The 20,371-nt window shown below is 36.8% G+C and overlaps 1 protein-coding gene across 4 annotated transcripts in view; it reads right to left on the bottom strand.

The window, feature by feature from the left end:
• Positions 1-4,453: 4,453 nt before the first annotated feature.
• LOC124802954 (pyroglutamylated RF-amide peptide receptor-like) overlaps positions 4,454-20,371 on the bottom strand; it is a 523,445-nt gene continuing 507,527 nt past the window's right edge. For all 4 annotated transcript variants that reach the window (XR_007017170.1, XR_007017169.1, XM_047264043.1 and 1 more), the window contains exon 8: positions 4,454-5,114. Coding sequence is in view for 2 of the 4 variants with exons in the window: in XM_047264044.1 (XP_047120000.1) it covers positions 5,075-5,114 (40 nt within the window). In the remaining 2 variants the exon portion in view is untranslated. The remainder of the gene's footprint in view (positions 5,115-20,371) is intronic.

The raw sequence follows: 20,371 nt of genomic DNA, 5'->3' as shown, positions 1-20,371 counted from the left end.
TTGCTAGAGATGAACCTTTCTTTTTGTTTGTTTGGACCATTAATTTCAGAAGCATTATAGACAGAAAAGTGGAGGTAATGGACTTAGTACCACTATTGAAATAAGCCCTTCATTTTATCATTGTGAATCCTTATTAGATTGCCTGTTTTAACTGCCTCTCTCGTAGACTCTTCATTGCTTAATTTTTAAATGTGTGTAATGCATTAATTTTGTCCTCCACTGTTAAAATATTTCTTTCCAGTTTGTCTAATTCACATTAATTAGTGTTTCCACAAAACATAAATATTTGTACACAGTTCGAGCACTACTGTCTTACACAGTTATGTACCTGCCTTGGCGATCTCCATATTTCATTTTTCATATTTCAGTATCACTTTACAGCACTCTGATCACTTCTCTCCTTTGTCTCTCTTGATGTTTAAGAATTTCTTTTTGCACATCTTCATCATGCACATCTCATATCCCAATAAATAATCGTTACTTATGAGTTTCAAGCGTATTTTGGTACATTTTCATGATACCAGTACTTAAGGAACGAAAAACACGCAACACTAGTGTAATACTCTACAATATTTATTACTTGTTACACAAAATGGTTTGTGGCTGTTACACCATCATAAAGCATGAAGATAAGTATCTGTTGCACTGAAATTTTGTAGGACCAAAGATTTTAAACTACTGCTTGTACAGAGTATCTCCACTTCCAGAGATGAAAAATGTTAATGTTAGAATTAGGAATAAAAAAAATAGGGACTGTTTCACTGTAATGCAATGTGGGATTATTTAACTAAGATAAGATGGGAATAGGGGTGATGGTCTAGTTATTTGGATCCCTTCTCAGTCCAGTTCCTGCTGAAATCTTTATGGACAATTTTGAAACACAATTTTTGGAAAATAATCCACACTTTTCCAGGCTTGGATACTGGTTTAGGTATGTTGATGAGGTGTTGTGCTTATAGACAGGTACTACCAGATAATTTCAAAAATTCCTTCAGCAGCTACATTCTAAACCCCAGAGTATAAAATTCAAGTGGAGATTGGGGGTAACTGCATAAATTATTTAAATCTAACCATAGACATCAGTGACTGTATTCATACCTTCAAGATTTATAGGAAACCTTCCATCTCAGATATAGTAATACCAGCCAATTCTTAACACCCAGTGACCCACAAACAAGCTGCCTCTCATTCTGTGATACATTGCCTACTTCGGTGGACTCCACAATGCACAAAAAGCAAAAACGGCCAGTGTACTCTCTTCTTTACTCCGTTCTTGATCCACCACCTCAAGAATGCAATAAATGGTGCACAATTCCATACTTAGCTAAATCTCACTGGATGTAGCCAGAAAGCTTAAATCCAGGAACGTAAAAACCTCATTTTATGTGCACAGCACTTTTGGACACATTTTGTCCAATGTTAAAGACAGCACTCTAACTTTGGAAAAGAATGCAAAATATAAAATAACTTGTAATTGTGGCAAATTCTATACAGGTCAGTCTGGCAGGCAATATGTATCTGCATGAAGGAACACTACAGAAGCTGAAAGCTTAGAAAAGGAGATTCTACTTTTATGAACCACTTGCTTAAAGAAAGCCATAGTTGCAAGGTAAAACATGTAGTATTAAATCACATCCATAAAGCAAAGACAAAGGACTATCATGAAATAATGGAAATTAATTAACACATGTCCATCAACCCAAGCTTAGTGTTGAATGACCAGACACAGTTCCCCTACTTGCCACTTCTAACTGCATATACTACCTGTAATCCCATCCAGGCCATGTTTTAAATCACAATTCTTATTTCCATGTCCAGTTTCTTCTGTTTCAGTTATTATAATGTCTCTTCTCTTGTTGTGTTACAAATTTTTACTTTGTATAATCACAGCTGTTTCACTCACCAGCTTAATATCACTATTAATATTATCTGCTTGTAATTTATGACCTATTAAAGAGAAGATTGTTTAGTTCAGACACATCTTTAGAATATTTGACCAAAGTCTATTGCTCAATCATTTCTTCTATGTGCAACTGTTGTAATTTGTCTATAGTTCATTAATTAATTTGTCACATATTTTGTCTTATTTAAATAATCCTACATGAAATAACCCCTCTTGTTTTATTACAAATTTTAACATCAACATTTTTCATGTCTGGAAATTGAGATAATCCATGAATGTACTAGTTCAAAATCTTTGATCCAACAAAATTTCACTGCACCACATATTTATCTTTGTATCTGATGATGTCATAACAGCCAAAACTGGTTCATTTAACAAATAATGAATATTGTAGAATATTACACCAATGTTGTGTGTGTTTCACTCATAATGTATAAAATGTCCTATAAAGAACTGACAGAAGTCAATCAATGCAATACCAATATTTGTAACTTCTACACTGCATACTTCTCCTCAGTTTTCTGCCTTATAACTTGCAGTTAATATTATCTTTAACTTCATATTTACAAGATAGTTTTTCACCTACTTTTCCAATCAACACAATCTTTATGCATTATATATGAAGTTACTTAGGACCTGTAGCCCTGACACTTCTTTGACAGTGGGAATATCTGCCAATTGCAGAACATAGTTTCCCTCACCCAATTTAGGGACGTGTAGGTAAATGATAAATACAATAAACATAGTGATGAATATTGTGGCTGTATGAAACAAACTTACAAAGTATTTGGTACTGACTATGAATGTGATATATAGGTCCAGTCCTATGATAAACACAGGCAGGACGGCAGAAACTGGAAAATGAGATAGAGTTACTACTGTCTCTGGCTTGGAGTGAATAGGCTAACTCCCATTTATGAGAAAACTAATGCAATACTGTTTAGAAACATCATAAGAAAAACAAATGAACTGATCAGACTGCAAGTGCTAGATGTAAGAGTAGTTTAAAGTACAAAACTGTCACTGTCAATGGTATTTGGGATTGACAGATCGTATTGCCACCATAAGCAACAAATATAGCAGTGCTGCTTTTGCTCTCAGACAAATTAAGCCACTAATAAGTGGAGATGACCTGCACATGGTGTATTTTTCATACTTCAATGCTGTAACAAGCTAAGATATAGAAATCAGAGCCTACTCAAATCATCCAATCAAAACACTGAAGTTACAAAAAAGAGCAATTAGGATAAGAGGAAACATACAAAAATGACACTTCCACAAGTCTCTATTCATAAAATATAAGATTCTAATTTTCTACAGTTTGTACATATCCAAAATTCTGTTCCTTGCTTTGTATCTTACAGATAAATACAACAAAATTGAAAAGATACACCACCACCCCACACTGGATGAAATTAAGAATACAACAGCTTCACAAAACTGAAATTGAGAGAAACAGTGGTTACATGTCAGTAAAGTTGTACAACTGTTTACCTCTAAACATCACTAATGCCAAATCAAAAGTTAAGTTTAAACACTTTAATAAACAGCTGCAACAGCTGCTATTAGAAAACCCTTTATATTCATCAGAAAAAATTTTTCAAATGAAAATAACTAAATTAAACAGACAGAGTTACGAAATGAAAATGTACACAGGAAGAGAGATAAATGAAAAGTAAAATGAGGTAACTTCTTAATCACATTATTCTAGCTAAATGTTGTAACTTGGATACAGTATCATTGTTTTAATTTGTTTATTGATGTAAACAAAACTGGAGTTAAAATGTCTGTCTTTTGTCTGATATTTAAAACGATGTAACATTGGTGTAGAATTATTGCTATTACATTTTTTTTTTCATTTATGTCATCAAGAACTTTGTGCTGTTACCTCTTCTGCACTGCATGGCAAATGTTGATGATGGATATTTCCCCTAGCATTTAGGTTCAAATCATATGTTTTGAGCTCCGGTCTCACCTTACTGGCACGTATTTCTAACATCACAGTGGGGACGGGTGCAATGAAAAATGAAACATGGAAAATATTTAATGGTTTGAAAAGAAAAAAAACTATGACATGATTCTGCAGTTATTATGAATCTCACAAGTTATGCCTTCTAGACTGTTTAAGGAGATTTTATTTATTAAATTACTTCGTGTAACATGTTCCGGCTACTTCATCATTGGACCTAAATTTAGAACTTCCAAAATAATGTTTAGTGTCAATATACAGTAAATCCTTTGCCAATGTAAGATATCTAAATAGTATTATTTGGTGGGGAGGGGGGGGGACTTTTTAAAGCTTTTTCTCTATGCCTCATTTCCATTAAATCAATTCTGACATTATTAATTTTTATAGTTAGTCTTCACTGAATCATTACTCCTTTCTTGGGAAATAAGCATACTATGTTTGACTGCCATTTCTCGAAAAGTTACATCTGTACCTATATTTGAACATGTAAAATGTTACTGTACACAGGTAAATTACAAACATCTCTATTTTATTTTAATTATTTATTTTCGTACAGCCAATACAATCTCAAGCACATACAGTAGACAACATTTACAGTTTCATTTATCTAATACTATTTGATACTGGTACATAGTTTGTTCTATCAGGAACAGATAGCACTCCATTAACACACATCATAAGAATCTGAACAAATGTCAATATACTTTTAATTTACTAACAGCAAAATGTTTTCATACACCAACACAGATTCTCATTTAGCCAAAACATACTATATTGTTCCTTCCAGAAAAAAGCCAACACTCCTTTTATTTCATACAGTCACACACAGCAAGAACACAGTAAATGGAAAAAGTCTTGTACTTTCTTTAAAATAGTTTAGTACTAATCATAGAGCAGTGGCAGAATTACAGCCAGTCCCTTCTTGTTTGATTATTTATTTCAGAGAAGTATACTGAAATCCTTCAGAGTAACAGTTTTTATCCCATTATTCTTTTATCAGGCATGACTTACTATATAACACTTTAACATCTAGAAATTCTTCAGACTGTATTCACGAACTGAAATACTTAGTATTTCTAGCACTTCATCACGATGTCAATGCAAGTCTCAGCATGTTACCAAATGTTCTACTTTGTAGACATGATAGACTCCGTACAGTTTGTAACTCTTTAAAGTTCTTCTTCTTGCTCTTGGTTCCAATGTCACCTTTGATTTGCACTTACAGAGGTACTGCGTCCAAAGCTGTAACAGTTCATATGAGACACTTATAATAACAAAACATTGTGCAAATTGACACATGTATATTGTAATACAGTAATATTCAAACACAGATGATAGCAATTTGCACTATAGTTTCATAAAATAATTTCTTAATGCTCTCTACCAAAAGGTTGAGGCCTACTCAAATAGGAGGAGCCAATATTAGCTGGCAGTTTCAAGAAAACAGTGCAATTAGCTGTGCACTAATTGTGCAATGTCACCAATAAGTATTGCATAGCAAGATAAATCAGTTACTTTGTGCATCAAAGAGAACATAAATTAATATATGATTTTTCTTTGTCCATTAAAATAGCTAAGTCCAAAACAGTTGCAGTATGACTAGTTGCAAAGTTTTCGAAAATAGAAAGAGTTAACCAATTCATTTTGCACACTTTTGTTCATGTTGGTCATTGTCCTCAAGGTGGAAAGTATCAACTCAACCTAAGAAAGTAATAAGTGAAGCCGAGGAAGTCATAAAACTTATATCTCCTACATATTTATTTAAGGTTACAGAGATACTAAATGTAACAAATAACTATAACTGAAATTTTATACTCTCAGTTTTAATAAGTATAAAGTACTTTCAAAATGGCGGTAGAACATAATAAATGGTCATTTTCTGTATAAATTGAATATTCATATGAAAATCTAGGCTGTTCAATCATTTTTACATTTGACTTGACATTGTATCTTCTCATGCCACAGTTGGAACAACTTTCCCTCTCCAAGATTTCCTTATTTTTCCTTCTCCCTGCTTCCAGTCTCTCCATTTATGCAAACCAATTAACTACTCAGAATATTTGTGCCCAGGAGATCATTGAATTTGTTTTAATTTGTATTTGTATCAATCCTGTTACATATTTACCTAGTTCAGCAATTGGTAAGTGTGCTTCCATTCTATCTCAGAGAGTGTTATTCTTTATCAGTGAACCTAATTGCTTCTGCATTTACACCTATTGCTAATTCCACAACACTTGTCTTTGTTTTATTTTGGTTACCTAACCATCTTACATTATTACACTAGAACTGGACGAAATTGGTCTTAGTCCTGGCAGTTGAAGAAATATTTATCACATAACTTGGTTGAGAAAAGAGGAAAAATTACAGTGGAGAGTTACTAATCTCCACATTATTCTCCAGATTATCATATGGGATGACAGGCTGATATCTTTGTAGGTAATCTACACTTTGAACTGGGATTTTGTTGTTGACAGCATCTTTGGTGCTATTTGAGAGAACTAGGATATGCATTGGCATCAGTTTTCAGTCAGAGAGGTGTAGTCCAGCTTCCCACATGAGATGCTGTGACTGGGGCTACCTGCTGCGATGTCTAAGAATTTTTAGCATATTCTAGCCGGGACCTAGATAAAGACCAGAAAATTTTCACAACTTAGGGTGATTTTTCAATATACTTGCTATGACGTCATTAGGAAAATGTGGCTGCAAGCTGCCATGGTTGGTAGCTGCATTCTCCAAGTAGTTTTGGTTTCATGTATGTGTAGTGCTGTGATATGAGTTCTGTTTACTGCATTTCTACCCAATACTGAATTTCTAGTCAAGAGGTGTAATTATTCTGTTGCTCATTACAACAAAAAATGTCCATTGTTCTGAGTCAGCTATTTATACATTTATTGAGCACATAATAAAATCTTTGAATGATGAAACATCATCAGTGAAGACCTTCTGTGACTTATCAAAGACATTTTATTGTCTCAGTCATAATATTCTATTACAGAATTTAGGATTTTATGGAACACACAGTCCAGCAGATGCCTGGTTTACTTAAGAAACAATGGAGGAAGTTATATTAGGCTGTTCAGCTAATACAAAGAGAGAAATTACATTGGGAGTCTCACAGGAATTGATCATTGGCCCACTACTATACTTGCTTTATGTTAATGACTTAATTTTAATTGAAGTAGGAAGCAGAATTAGTCCTATTTGTAGATGAGACAATATTGTTGTGAAGCTGAGCAAAGAAGTATCAACAGAGAAAATAGTAAACAATGTTTCTGTGAAAGTTACTAAATGGTTTTGCACAAATGGGCTATCTTTAATCTTCAAAGAAACAGTTTTGTGTTGTCAAAAATATCACAGCTCCTATTAATGTGGTGTACCAACAAGAAGTAATAAACAGGGTAGAAAATTATAAGTTCTTTGCCGTGCATACTGTTGAAAACTTTAACTGGAAAAACTAGGTAATAGACCTGCTAAACCATTTAGGTTCAGCTACTTTTGCCATAAGAATAACTGCCAACTTGGAGACATATATGTCAGTAAGTTAACATGTACTGCAAATTTTCATTCATTGATGTCTAACAGTATGATATTCTTGGGTAACTCCTTCTGTACGAAAAAAGTACTCATTGCACAAAAGAAAATAATTAGAATTATGTGTGGAATTCACACAGGTATATCTTGCAGGTATCTCTTTAAGCAGCTGGGAATATTAACCACAGCCTCATAGTACATTTCTTCACTTAGGAAATATGTTATGAACAATCCATCTAAGTTTCAGAGTAACAGAGATACTCATAAGTATAACACTTGGGAGAAAAATGATCTGCATTAGCCTTTAATGAATTTAACTTTGGCACAAAAAGGGATGAAAACTTCAGAATTAATTTTCACTCAGCAGCAAAGTGTCTGCTGATATAAAACTTCCTGGCAGATTGAAACTATGCCTTGGACTGTAACATGAACCCAGGACCTGTGCCCAGTGTGCCAAATGCTCTACCAACAGAACTCCCTGAGCACAACTCATGACTCCTCCTCAAAGCTTTACTTCCAACAGTAACTCATCTCCTGCTTTCCAAACTTCAAAGAAGTTCTCTTGCAAAACTTGTGGGACTAGCATTCCAGGACCTGCAAGTTTCACAGAGGAACTCCTGTGAAGTCTGGAAGGCAGCAGATGATGTACTGGTGATATTTAAGCCATAGGGAGGTGTCATGAGATGTGTTTAGGTAGCTCAGTGGGTAGAGCACATGCCAGAGAAGGCAAATGTCCCACCTTTGAGTCCTGTACCAGCACACACAGTTTTGATCTCCTAGAAAGTTTCATCTATAAAACATGTTGACATCCACCCATGGATATAAAATATCTGATAGACATCAGAAATGTTTTCAGATGTAGTTTAAAGAGCTTTCTCATTTAGAACTCTTTCTGTATCATTGAAGTACTTACTCATTAATAAACTGTCAATGGGCAACATTCAGGCATATAAATATTATTTTTCTATTCAGTTGTGTATAAGTTTTCTGTTTATTCTGTTGATATGTTCCATGTCATAACATTTCTTGTGAACTTTATCTATGGCTCAAGTAAATGACTATCTAACAACATTACTTTAAAAACTCAGGATATTATGTACAATCATATTTTGAAAAATTAATAGTACAATGCGTGTAGGTATCCTGCTGCAAACAGGTGGTTAAAATAAAAATTTATGTTCTAAATGCAATACACTCTTAATATTTCCTCACTGATAACTACATGAGGCACTAGAAAAATGAGGTCTTAGGCCTGCTTGTAAGTAAGGTACATAAACCTAACACTGTCATTTCACAGAAAATAAACAACTCGGAGATGACACACAGAATGCTGTATGAGATTGTAGCAGTGGAGGAGACATGGTGACAAATTAATTTCTTATAATGTTAAAGTGGCATTAAGAAAATTCTTTTCTAAGTTCAGTGTTGCTTTTCTTGTTATTACATGTGTGTGCTTCATGAACATTAAATATGTCATTTTTGTTCATATTACTTATAGTATATTATTCAGAATTTATGAGTACATTCTTACAATTTCAATTACCTTGTAGGTCACTAAAAAATAAAAAAAATAAAAATAAAAAAGAGGTAGCATGACAGATATGAAATTTGCATGAAAAAAGTCTTAATGACTTTATTTTTGTTGAACATGGCTCTGTATATATCTCATATCACAAAAGCAAATGACATAGCCTCAGAATCACATTTCAAATTACTTTTCTAAAATGCTAGAAAGTTTGCTCTTCTTGCTACAATTGTAGCCACACAAACATTCAAAACTTTTGTAAATATCCTCCTGGTTTTAAAATTGAGCTCATAAGCACTTATCAGAGTGTCTACTCAACTTTGGGCTATCTTGTCTTTGACAAGCATCACTTAGGGGTTCAGTAAGAAAACCTTCAGCACATAAATCACTGCTCATGAACAGTGACATAAAATTAACTTTGCAGCACACATCTCCAGTAATGTTAAACAATTAAAACTCCAGATTGGAATATCAATCAACAATATAACAAAAAGATAGACTGCTACTCACCGTGAAGATAACATATTCAGTTGCACAATGAAAACACACTTACAGATTAGCTTTCAGCCAAAACCTTCTCCAAAAATGGAAACACACATAGATTCATTCACGCAAAAGCTGCCAGAGTTGGCGGTTATGTGTGTGTGAGATGTTTTTGCTTGAGTGAATGAATGTGTGTGGTTCCATTTCAGAAGGCTTTGGCCAGAAGTTAATGTGTAAGTGTCTTTTTGTTGCTCCTGTCTACAACTCAACTTGTTATCTTTATGGCAAATAACAATCTTTCCAGTAATATTCAAGTATGTCTCTGAAATATTAAACAATTAAAATTAAATCTTATGATGCTTTCTCAGACCTTGTATTGACTTCTTTGTAATTGTTATGACATCTGGCAAAAATAGCCTTAAAATTTCTCCTTCCAGAAGAGAAAGCACGTGTACATTATTCTAGTGAATCTGAAATTAATAAAATGATTTTGTAGCTAAACTAGCATTGTTGTTGAGAGTCTCTTGTCAGTAGGAATCTTTGGCATCCGCTGGCTCACTGCAGACTAATTTCTTAATTTTTTTAGCCTGTAAACATTTCAAAATCTACTGCAGAAAAATACGTGTACAGATGAGAAAATGTGCATTATATAGTATGATTGTCACGATCTTGGCAGACTGTGCAAGGCAGAACCATGGACTGCCTTACATGATCAAGATACCAGTAATTAGGTGTGGAACTTTAGCCTCTAAGGAAGCTTCAGCATCAAGGTCTGTGTGATTACTGGAAACAAATTCTGAGATAGGATATAGAAGTACACAACTGAACCTTGCATGCTGGAAAGAGAGCATTTCACTACATTGTCAACAGCAAGTACCACAAGTGAATGATAATGGTTAAATGGAAAGATGAATGCAAGATGGCTGAATGTTCTGTTCAGTTCAAACAAGCAGAAAGGCATGCAAATTATTCAGCTCTGAGCAATACAGAACTTGTAACCAATCAACAAAGACTGTTGAGTCTGGTCATCTAACCTTCAGTTTTGCTGTATCGCCGTTCTGTTACCAATAAAATTTCTTCGATAAAAATGACGTATAATTTGTGTTTGCTGCAACTCCTGAGAGTGCACGTCCTTTGTAAGGAAAGTTTTACAAATACTACTCAGAACTCAGAATCTTTTTTGAAATGTTTGTGAAACATTACCAACATAGCTATCTCCAACTAATAAATAAATAGTTGACAAAATTCAAACAGTTAATTGCCTTAAAGCTGCGTATGAGAAGCAAACCTGGAAAAGCAGGGTCAAAGAGCCAAGATAATTTGTTATACTGGTTCCAAAAATTTCAAACAGATGCAACCATTTAGAGAATGTGGTTCTCAAATTTCTTCTCGAAATAATGATAGAAATCATCATATTTTAAACAGACAATTACTTAAGCAATATACTACAGTGTAGATCACTTGAACAAGATCTTTGAACACTGTTTGGAAGAAAGCATGTTTGAAGATAGATGTCAGTTATCCAACAAAAGTTAATTGTTAAGTGAGGAATCTAGTAATATACTGTAGCCCCACATATATTGCTCCTATAGAGACTTCAAGGGCAATATTAGACTAATTACAGTGGAAGTAGTCATGTACATCCAAACATGTATATGAAAAAACTCCAATAAGAGGTACATTGGGGACACCTTCTACCACATAGTTTACAATAGTTTGCAGAGTACGGAAATAGCTTTAAATGTAGGTAATCAGATGACACAGAAATGAAAAAGAAATATATAAGTCTGTATAAGATTTCGGCCAGGTTGAAAAAAAAAAGTGTGTGTGTCAATGGTGAAACAAACAGAATGATGTTCCTTATGCATAAAATAGAGCAGTAAAAGTTTGTTTATTAGTTTCAGATAATTTTTATGACATATTCTGATGCAATATCCATGGTGCACAATAGTTTTATCAGCCTGCAAGTGGTAAATGAATATTCTGTTAACACAACAATGTAGGAAAATATAGTTTGCTAGTTAATGTAAAGAAGACACATTACGTTGCAGACAGGCACAATTAAAATACACTTATATAAGCTTTTGGCCACAGACTTCATAAGTAAAAGAGCATCTCAGGCCTGAGATGCTGGAGTTGGTGGTCATGTATACATGAGGTGTGCTTACTTGTGTTTATGAATGGTGTGTGTCTCTCTTTTATTCATGAAGTCTGTGTCCAAAACCTTGTGTAAGTGTCTTTTAATTGTGCCTGTCTGCAACTTAACATGTCTTCTTACAGTTGTTGATATTCGTATCTGGAGTTTCCATTGTTTTACTCTGTTAATATTAAAATATTAATAAACTGAAGGTACAGACTGTGGAGCAAAGAACAGCAATCAATTGTGAAAGTCATAATTTTATTACAACATCATGATCAATTGGTATTCTTTTCTCCATGGTCTGTCTTCAATGACTGCTGCACATGAGGGGATCATAAGGATTCTAATCTGATAAAAATTGAAGATACATATGTCATAACGTCTACAAAAATTATTGTTTCATCTCCTAGCTTTTACTGTGATCAACAGTAACACAACACAAGATGATTTGATGCAATCCTGTCAGTTAAGATGCTGATAATTTTATTTTGTATGAAAAGAGAAATTGAAATTTCAATTGTTACAAATTAGAAAGAAGCAGGATGGCAGGTCAGTGATTACCTACAGGTGGTAGATTGCATCACAAGTTACTTTTGGAATGATAATTACAACCTTCAGGGGGAAGGGGGAGGAGAGGAAATAACTGGTTGAGATTGGTTGGACAGGGGCAGTGGTCTTTTTTCACTCAGTATTCGTACTAAGAGGAACATACCAATTTTATGGAGAAAGATAGGTAAAGATGAAGTAATAAATACCAGAAATAGTAGGAGATCCAAGATACTACAACAGTAAGCTCTGTTCCTGCATCAGTTTGGAGATTTTAGAAGGGACACAGTGAGAATAATAATAAACTGAAATAAATTAAAACCTCAGGAAAGAGAAAGAAGAGGGAGGAAAAGAACAATGGAGGAGGAGGAGGAGGAGGACAAGAAGTTTATTGCACATATAGTTGGGAAAGCATGAATAGGTAAATAATAAGAAGTAACTTATGTAAGGAATAAGATGTCAATATTTCTACAGCTAAGCAAAGTTATTGGTATACTATGTTCAGGATCCAGTCCATGTTCAAACTGTTTTAGGTTGCAAAATATTCCTCTGACAACCATGCCTCCATCCTTGCTACCCTCCCTGTTTACCTTTCCCTCTTGCTTCATAACCTGGGTTGTGAGTAACTGAATCCACTTTCCCTTCTTCCCTTTCTTTCCCCTCTCTCCTCCCTGATGAAGGAACAAATTTCCAAAAGCTAGGAACGTAAATTTTCTGTTCTGTTTTGTGTATCTATTGGCTGTACTGAGCTGAGGTAAGTACTGCCCAGCCCCTCTATCTCTCTGTTAGTATTTGTTGCACAAATATTAGAGTAGAAGTCATCATTCAACTATTTGGTTTGTTAAATTGGACTTGATACTAATGAAGAATAGAAACAAAGCTGGTCACATGTAAGTATATAAGATCTCTTCTAAAGTAATGGGAATGTTGTAATTTTGTGTGTTGTATTAGTCAGAGTCATGCTATTTTCCCATTGTCGTGTTGTTAGACACATCTGAAAAGTATTTGTCGCTCTCTACATTAATTAAGGATTCATTTTAACTTGGACTTTTCAATTTCTATTGTTTTATTTTCTCATGCACAATGAAAATTGAATTATACTAACAATAAAAGTGACACCATGTTATATCCCAAAGATCATAAGGCTATTATGATCTCAGTAGCATAGCTGGTTTAGAACTTCAGCTAATCTTGCTGTAAACTGAATTTCATGACCAGTTATTGCTATTCTCCTTGATTTTTCACACTTTGTAGAGTCCGGTTGATGGTTCTTCAGGCAGTTTATCATTTTCATTCATTAGGTATGTGGGTTTTAATCAATTTATGGAGATATTTTTATCTGGTCTTTCATCTTAAGTCCAAAAATTTTTGAGGTCCTTTCAATTACTTTGTATGGTCCCTCATATGGAGCCTCTAATACTTTCTTCACTCTGTCAACTCTTACAAACACATGTGTTGAGTTGCTGAGGTCCTTGCATATGAACATGTGTTATCTTTGCTTTGTGGTGATAATGTATAGGTTTCAAATGATTCATATACTGCTTCAATTGGGAAAAAAATTGAGGTATGGCTGCATCCCTTTTTGTGCCATACTCTCAGAAAATATCACCCAGTATTCTGATAAGCCATTTCTGCAATTGTAGAATTAATGTTTTCCCTGATGGAGCATTGAAAGTCAAGAATGATTGCAGGTATTATTTGAGTACATTTAGCAGCTAATGGTCACAGATGGCTGCTTTAAGTGCCCAATAAAATCTTTCAATTTTTCCATTTGAATGTGGGGGATACACAGTGTTTTGGGTTTGGTTGCAACCACATATTTTTAATATCAATTGGAACAGCTCAGAGTTAAAATGTGTTCCACTGTCAGTCACTATCTGGCATGGCATTCCAAGGCTAGTGATTCAATAATTGAAAAATGCTTGTGCTACTGCTTCCACTTGTCTGTGTCTTGAAGAGGTATCACCTCCAGCCAGTTTGTAACTCCATCAGTGCATGTTGAACAAGAATTATATTCATCAGAAGGTGGCGTTGATCCTATTTAGTCAAGGAGAATTATTCTAAAGTGTTCATTATTCGTAAATGGTGCTTGAGCATGTCATAATACCCTGTTTTTCTGAGAAACAGTTCATGATTCCACCCACATATAGTTTTTTTATATTGTTCCAGACAAACCTTTCTGAGGTCATTTTTATGGTCATCTTAAAGCCTGGATGAGCCAGATTATGATAGTGTTGGAAAATAGGATGACTAAATGGTTCTGGAATATAAGGGTGAATAATTTGTGTTGATTCATCACACCACAATTTTTTTCCTCCATGTGTCAAGCGATATTTTAGTTTAAGTGATGTGTGACAGCTCGACTGGAGTTGATGAAACTCTTTGTCATCTTCTTGTGCTTGGGATATATCTTCATGGTTAATTGAAACTAATTCTTCAAGCCTAGATAAGCTCTCAGCAATGACACTTTCTTTACCAGGTATATGTCCCAGATCTGTAGTAAATTGAAAAATGTACTGGAGATAACATAATTGGATTGATGCTGATCTCTCATTCTTTTGCTTAAATGAATATGTCATCGAGCATGGCTGGTATAGATAATAAAGTCTCTTCCTTCTAATAGATATTTTAAATAGTTGACAGAAGCAACTCTGTGTCATATGTGGAATACTTTTTCTGTGCCATTGTAAACTTTTTGAAAGAAAATCCAATTGGCGCCACTGTTTATCTTGCCACTGTTACAATGCCACACCTACCACAAAATCTGATACATCCACAAATAATGCAAATTGATTGTACAAAAATGGTTCAAATGGCTCTGAGCACCATGGGACTTGACATCTGAGGTCATCAGTCCCCTAGAACTTAGAACTACTTAAATCTAAGCAATCTAAGGACATCACACACATCCATGCCTGAGGCAGGATTTGAACCTGCGACCGTAGTGGTCGGGTGGTTCCAGACTGAAGTGCCTACAACTGCTTGGCCACACCGGCCGGCTTGATTGTACAAAGCAGGTAATGTTAAAAGCATAGTATTTGAGGGATTGTCTTTGTATTTTTGGAACTGATACTCATTTCTATCCATCCAACATGTCTTCAGTCATTTTTAGTTGTTCGTTATAGGTATTCATTCAGCAGAGCTACATGTTCAGCTGCATGTTCCAAAGGTGGATGATAAAAATTGATGATTCCTAAGAAAGCTCTTAGTTTATGAATTGTTATGGATCATTTTTAGTTCATTAGTGTCATAATCCTTTCCGTGTCTGGTTTTGTTCCTGCAGGTGTAATTAAATTCCTAAGAATGTTAGCTGTTTTACACTGGATTTTAATTTTCCTACATTTATTATGAGACTATATTTATTCAACTGTTTAGAGAGTAAATTTACATGCTCAACATGTTGCTCTGGAGACTCAGCTGCTACTAAAATATCATTCAAATATGGGACACACATGTCTAGTTCAGTTTCAACTTCATGTATAAATCTCTGAAATGTGCTGAGTGTAGTACAAAGCCCAAATGGCATATAATTAAATTCATGTAGACCAAAAGTTGTAATAATAGTTGATTTTAGTTTGTCTTCTACAGCTAATGGAATTTGGTAATATGCTCTGAGTAAGTCAGTCTTGAGAATATCTTTTAATTTTGAAGCATGAAATTTACCCAACAGCTGGTGGAATTTGATACGAGTCTGGGAGAGTCCTGTCATTCAGATGGCACTAATCTCCACTGACTCACCAGTGATTATTTGGCATTATAACAAGGTGTAGTGGAATTACATATAATACCACTATTTAACACAAACTGAAATTCTTTTTTAGCAATTTGCGATTTATGTGGGTCCAATCTACGAGTCCTACTGCAAACTGGTGGACCACTTGTAGTAACACGATTCACGTTTCCGTCGCACTTCACCTAGTGTAGACCGGGAACTGTCTGCTAGACCTGCCCGATGTGAACTGACTGGGCACGGCCCATGTTGTTCCACCGGCAGAGGGTGTGGCCAAATTCTCGCATGCCCTCTGGTGGACGGGACTATACTTGCGGCAATTACTGTCCGTGATGCGCCGTGCTGACGTGAGCCTTCCGCGATCTTTCTGGTGGCTACTGCACTCCTCCTCCTTCGGGGGGTGAAGCCACTGTGACCCACTGCATCGGAAAGGGGAGTGTCATGCAGTACCGATGACCTCCATGTCCATTGGAAAGCTGGAGTCAGGGGGATCTGCCAACCCTCGAGCCGGAACCTTTGAATACGGTTGGAAGTGACCCACCTGAAGAGGCCCCCCGTCGTCCCACCACCGGAGCCCAGGACAGAACAGGCGACAAGCTGTTGAACTCTGGATCCTGGTCCACCTCGGGAGGGGCAAGACACAGCGGCGGGGACGATAGGGAAGGGATGACCACAGGTGAACCAGCCTCCTGAGAAACCGGGCCTGCGAGGGGGGCCGGCTCTTGCCGGGGCATCTCGAACTAGGGCGATGCTGGTGCTGGAGCTACTGGAGGCCGCCAAGGCTGAGAACCATCGCAGTGTGGCGGAGTCGCAGGTGGGAGGGGCGGTAGCCTCCCCTGAGAAAACAACACAGGTGCTGGCAATGGGGAAGCCGGCGCCTGAGGGGTCGGAGGGTGTGTGCCCAAATGTGGACATAGCTGATTTTGGTGACGACGTACCTCACGGTTCCCCGCCTGCAAGGGGTAGAGCCGGCGGCCATTGCGGTTCAGGACCACCGCTGGTATCCAACGTGGATTGTGACCAAACCCATGTGCCCAGACCGACATACCTGGTGGAAAGCTGGGTACCCCATTTTGCCAAGACTGGCAAGGACCAACCTGGAGGAGGTGCAACAGAGTCCTAGGTTGGCACCCGTGGAGGAGCTCTGCGGGACTGCATTCTCCCATCGGTGTGGTCCAGTATGCCATCAGGAAAAACGTCAATGCCTCCTCTGCAGGAAATTAGTGCACATACTTTTTCATCTGCATCTCAAATGTGCGCACCATGTGCTCTGCTTGCCCATTCGATTGTGGATGAAAGGGGGGAGAGCAAACGTGCCGAATACTGAAGCGCCTACAAAAATCCTGGAAGGTCAGCGAAATAAACTGAGGTCCATTGTCTGATACCAGGGTGACTGGCAGACCTTTCACAGAAAAGATTTTTGCTAGTGCCTGGATTGCAACTTCTGAAGTGGTTGAGGAGCAGCGGACCACATATGGGAATCTGGAATAAGCATCAATGACAATGAGCCAAAACCCATTGATAAACAGGCCCGCAAAATGTATGTGAACACGCTCCCATCTGAGTTGTTGTTATTCCACCGGCAGAGGGTGCAGCCGAATTCTCGCTTGCCCTCTGGTGGACGGGACTTTACTTGTGGCAATTACTGTACGTGACGCGCCGTGCCGACGTGCGCCTCCCACGATCTTTCTGGTGGCCACTGCACCACTGGACATTGTGGTATAATGCTACACTTGCACTTCAAAGCCTTTGGTGCTATGGAGGGTTTTGTTAGTTTAGTAAATTTCTCGAAAAGTCTGGAAAACATGCACATTGCACAGAGTGAGCATATTCAGTCGTTAATATTCACAGCAGTTACCTCTTCTGAAATCTTTAATTTGGTGGTGTTGTTGTCGTTCCTCAACTTTTTTTTTTTTTGAGGTCAGTGAGTAAACCATAACGATGAAGGAAATCTGCTCCCAGTACATCTTTTTATACATTTGCTAGAATGAATGGCCATTAAAATTATGGTTTAGCCTTAAATCAATGGTTAACTGCTTTTAACCATTTCTGACCCATTTGAGGCATAAAGACTGAAGTCAGAGGGTTTAAGTTTCTTGTTTTTTGAAACTGGTATAACAAACAAATCTACACCGCTATCTACCAGAAAGTTTCTTCCATAATTTAGATCTTTAACAAATAGGTAATATTTGCTGCTTGATGTGGGTACTGGGGTAGAACATTTGGCTACCGTTGTGTCTACCCTTTCTAGTTATACTTATTTTGCCATTGGCAAGGTTGGACATACTTTCAAACTCACATCATGTGCCAAATTTAAAATAATAATAGCAACATTTACTGTTTCTATTGAATTTTGCTCTGCTTCTACTTGTATTGTGTGATCTTTGCTTACTTGTTAATCTCGTTTTCCAATTCTTCAGTTCTTAAGAGAATATCTCAGACTGACATGGAAGATGATGATGATGAAGTGAACTGAATTGATGCAGTTTGAACTTCCTCAGCAGATTGCATTTCGACCATATAATTTGAGATAGCTTATACGAGGTGGAATCCAAAATTTTCGTGACTGGTGCTGCCATCTGGAAAGTAGGATTAGTAGATCTTTGCACCGATAGGTGGTGAGAACTGCATATCTGATGAGTCAGTGTGTGGAGTGGCATTCAGCTGTGAGGACATGTTGCGTGTCCACAGCGATTTCCATAATACTCTGTGTTTGGTGTGTGGTGATTTTAGGATGGATCCACGAACAGAACAGCGCATGTGTATCAAATTCTGTGCAAATCTCAGAAAAAGTGCTACAGAGACCCTTGCAATGATTCAACAAGTGTTTGGAGGATACAGCATGAGCCGTATGGGTGTGTTTGAGTAGCATACTTGGTTCAGGGCTGGCCATACAGATGTCGAAGATGATGCTCACACTGAAAGGCCCGTTGCCAAACTTCAACAACCGGTTCGTGCCAATTGACATCGAACCATTCAAGACCTTGTGGATGAAGTGGGTATTGGTTATGGGATATGTCAGCGAATGTTGTCTGATGAAATGGGCATTTTTTGTGTAACTGCAAAATTTGTACCAAGGACCGCATCTGATGATCCAACCTTTTTGTCATGGATTGTCACCGACGACGAGAGCTGGATTTACGGTTATGACCCAGAGACAAAGCAACAATCATCCCAGTGCAAGAGCCTGGACTCTCCAAGACCCAAAAAAGTGAGACAGGTGAAGGGCAAAGTGAAGAGCATGACCATCATTTTCTTTGATACCAAGGGAAATGTGCACAAAGAATACATCCCACCCAACCAAACAGTGAATTCCGCATACTACTTTGATGTTTTGCAATGGTTCCATGAAAATGTGTGGTGATAACGGCCTGAACTTTGACATCAAGGGAACTGGCTACTGCATTACAACAATGTGCCCTGTCACATATCCTTGCTCGCCAGGATCTTTTTGGCAAAATACAACATGGCGGTTGTACCCCACCCAAAATACTCACCAGATTTGGGACCTTGTGACTTTGCGCTATTCGCAAAACTGAAACTCAATTTGAAAGGCCATTGATTCCACACTCTAGAGAGGATTCAGGAAGCATTGCTGGTGGTGATAAACACCCTCAAAGACCAGGACTTCCAGAAAATGTTTGACCAGTGGCAGAAGTGCTGGGACTGGTTTGTACGAGCAGATGGGAACTACTTCGAGGGTGATGGTGACCATAGGTCCAAAGTTAAGGTTTTCAACAGATGGCAGCACCAGTCCAAAAAATTTTGGATAGCACCTCGTTCACTGTTTCGTCTGATGTAACTAAAATTCTTTGAATACTACAAAAAATTTTGTGAACCTAAAGTGTTTTTAACATCATGACTGACTCATTTGTACCAGCATAGCCACACATTTTTCTTAATAATTGGCTTTGCATTACCAAGTTCTAACCTCTCAAAAGTATTTTAATTTGACATTATTCACTTGCTTTAAATATGGTCAAAAGTCACTCTTTCGCAAGAGCATACTTATTGTTCTCATCACTTGTAACTATATTTTCAACAAATTTTGACTGAGCAAGCAAATAACTATACCAGGGATTGTAAATTGCACTTTGGCTTGACAAAACCAGATGTCTGGTTTATTCACCCAAAACAGAAACAGTTTAATGCTAACCTTATCGATTTCTAGCTTATATTCAGGATTATACCCTTCATGACCATTTTCTGTTGACATTTTTGCATTTTATTAAACACAGTGTGTGACATATTTGAACTAAAAAAATCTTGTTGCAAGTGTCTTTGTCAAACCAATCACATCAGGGTCACTAGTTTATTGCACAGTACATACATTAAGGAGTGAATTTAACATAGACTTTTATTTTATTCTATTTTCTCATGTGCCACGAAAACTGAATTATATCCCAAAGATGGTAATGCTATTATGATAACTTTGTCGTGACAAACATTTTACACAAACATACAATTACAAATAGTAATTTGTCATGTTCCCACATATCTGTATAGTGTTAGCCATATTTGATATTCAGTCAGCTTTAAAAAAG

Source organism: Schistocerca piceifrons, chromosome 6, assembly GCF_021461385.2.
Source record: "Schistocerca piceifrons isolate TAMUIC-IGC-003096 chromosome 6, iqSchPice1.1, whole genome shotgun sequence".
Lineage (NCBI taxonomy): Eukaryota > Metazoa > Arthropoda > Insecta > Orthoptera > Acrididae > Schistocerca > Schistocerca piceifrons.
This window is presented reverse-complemented; position numbering and strand designations above follow the sequence as displayed.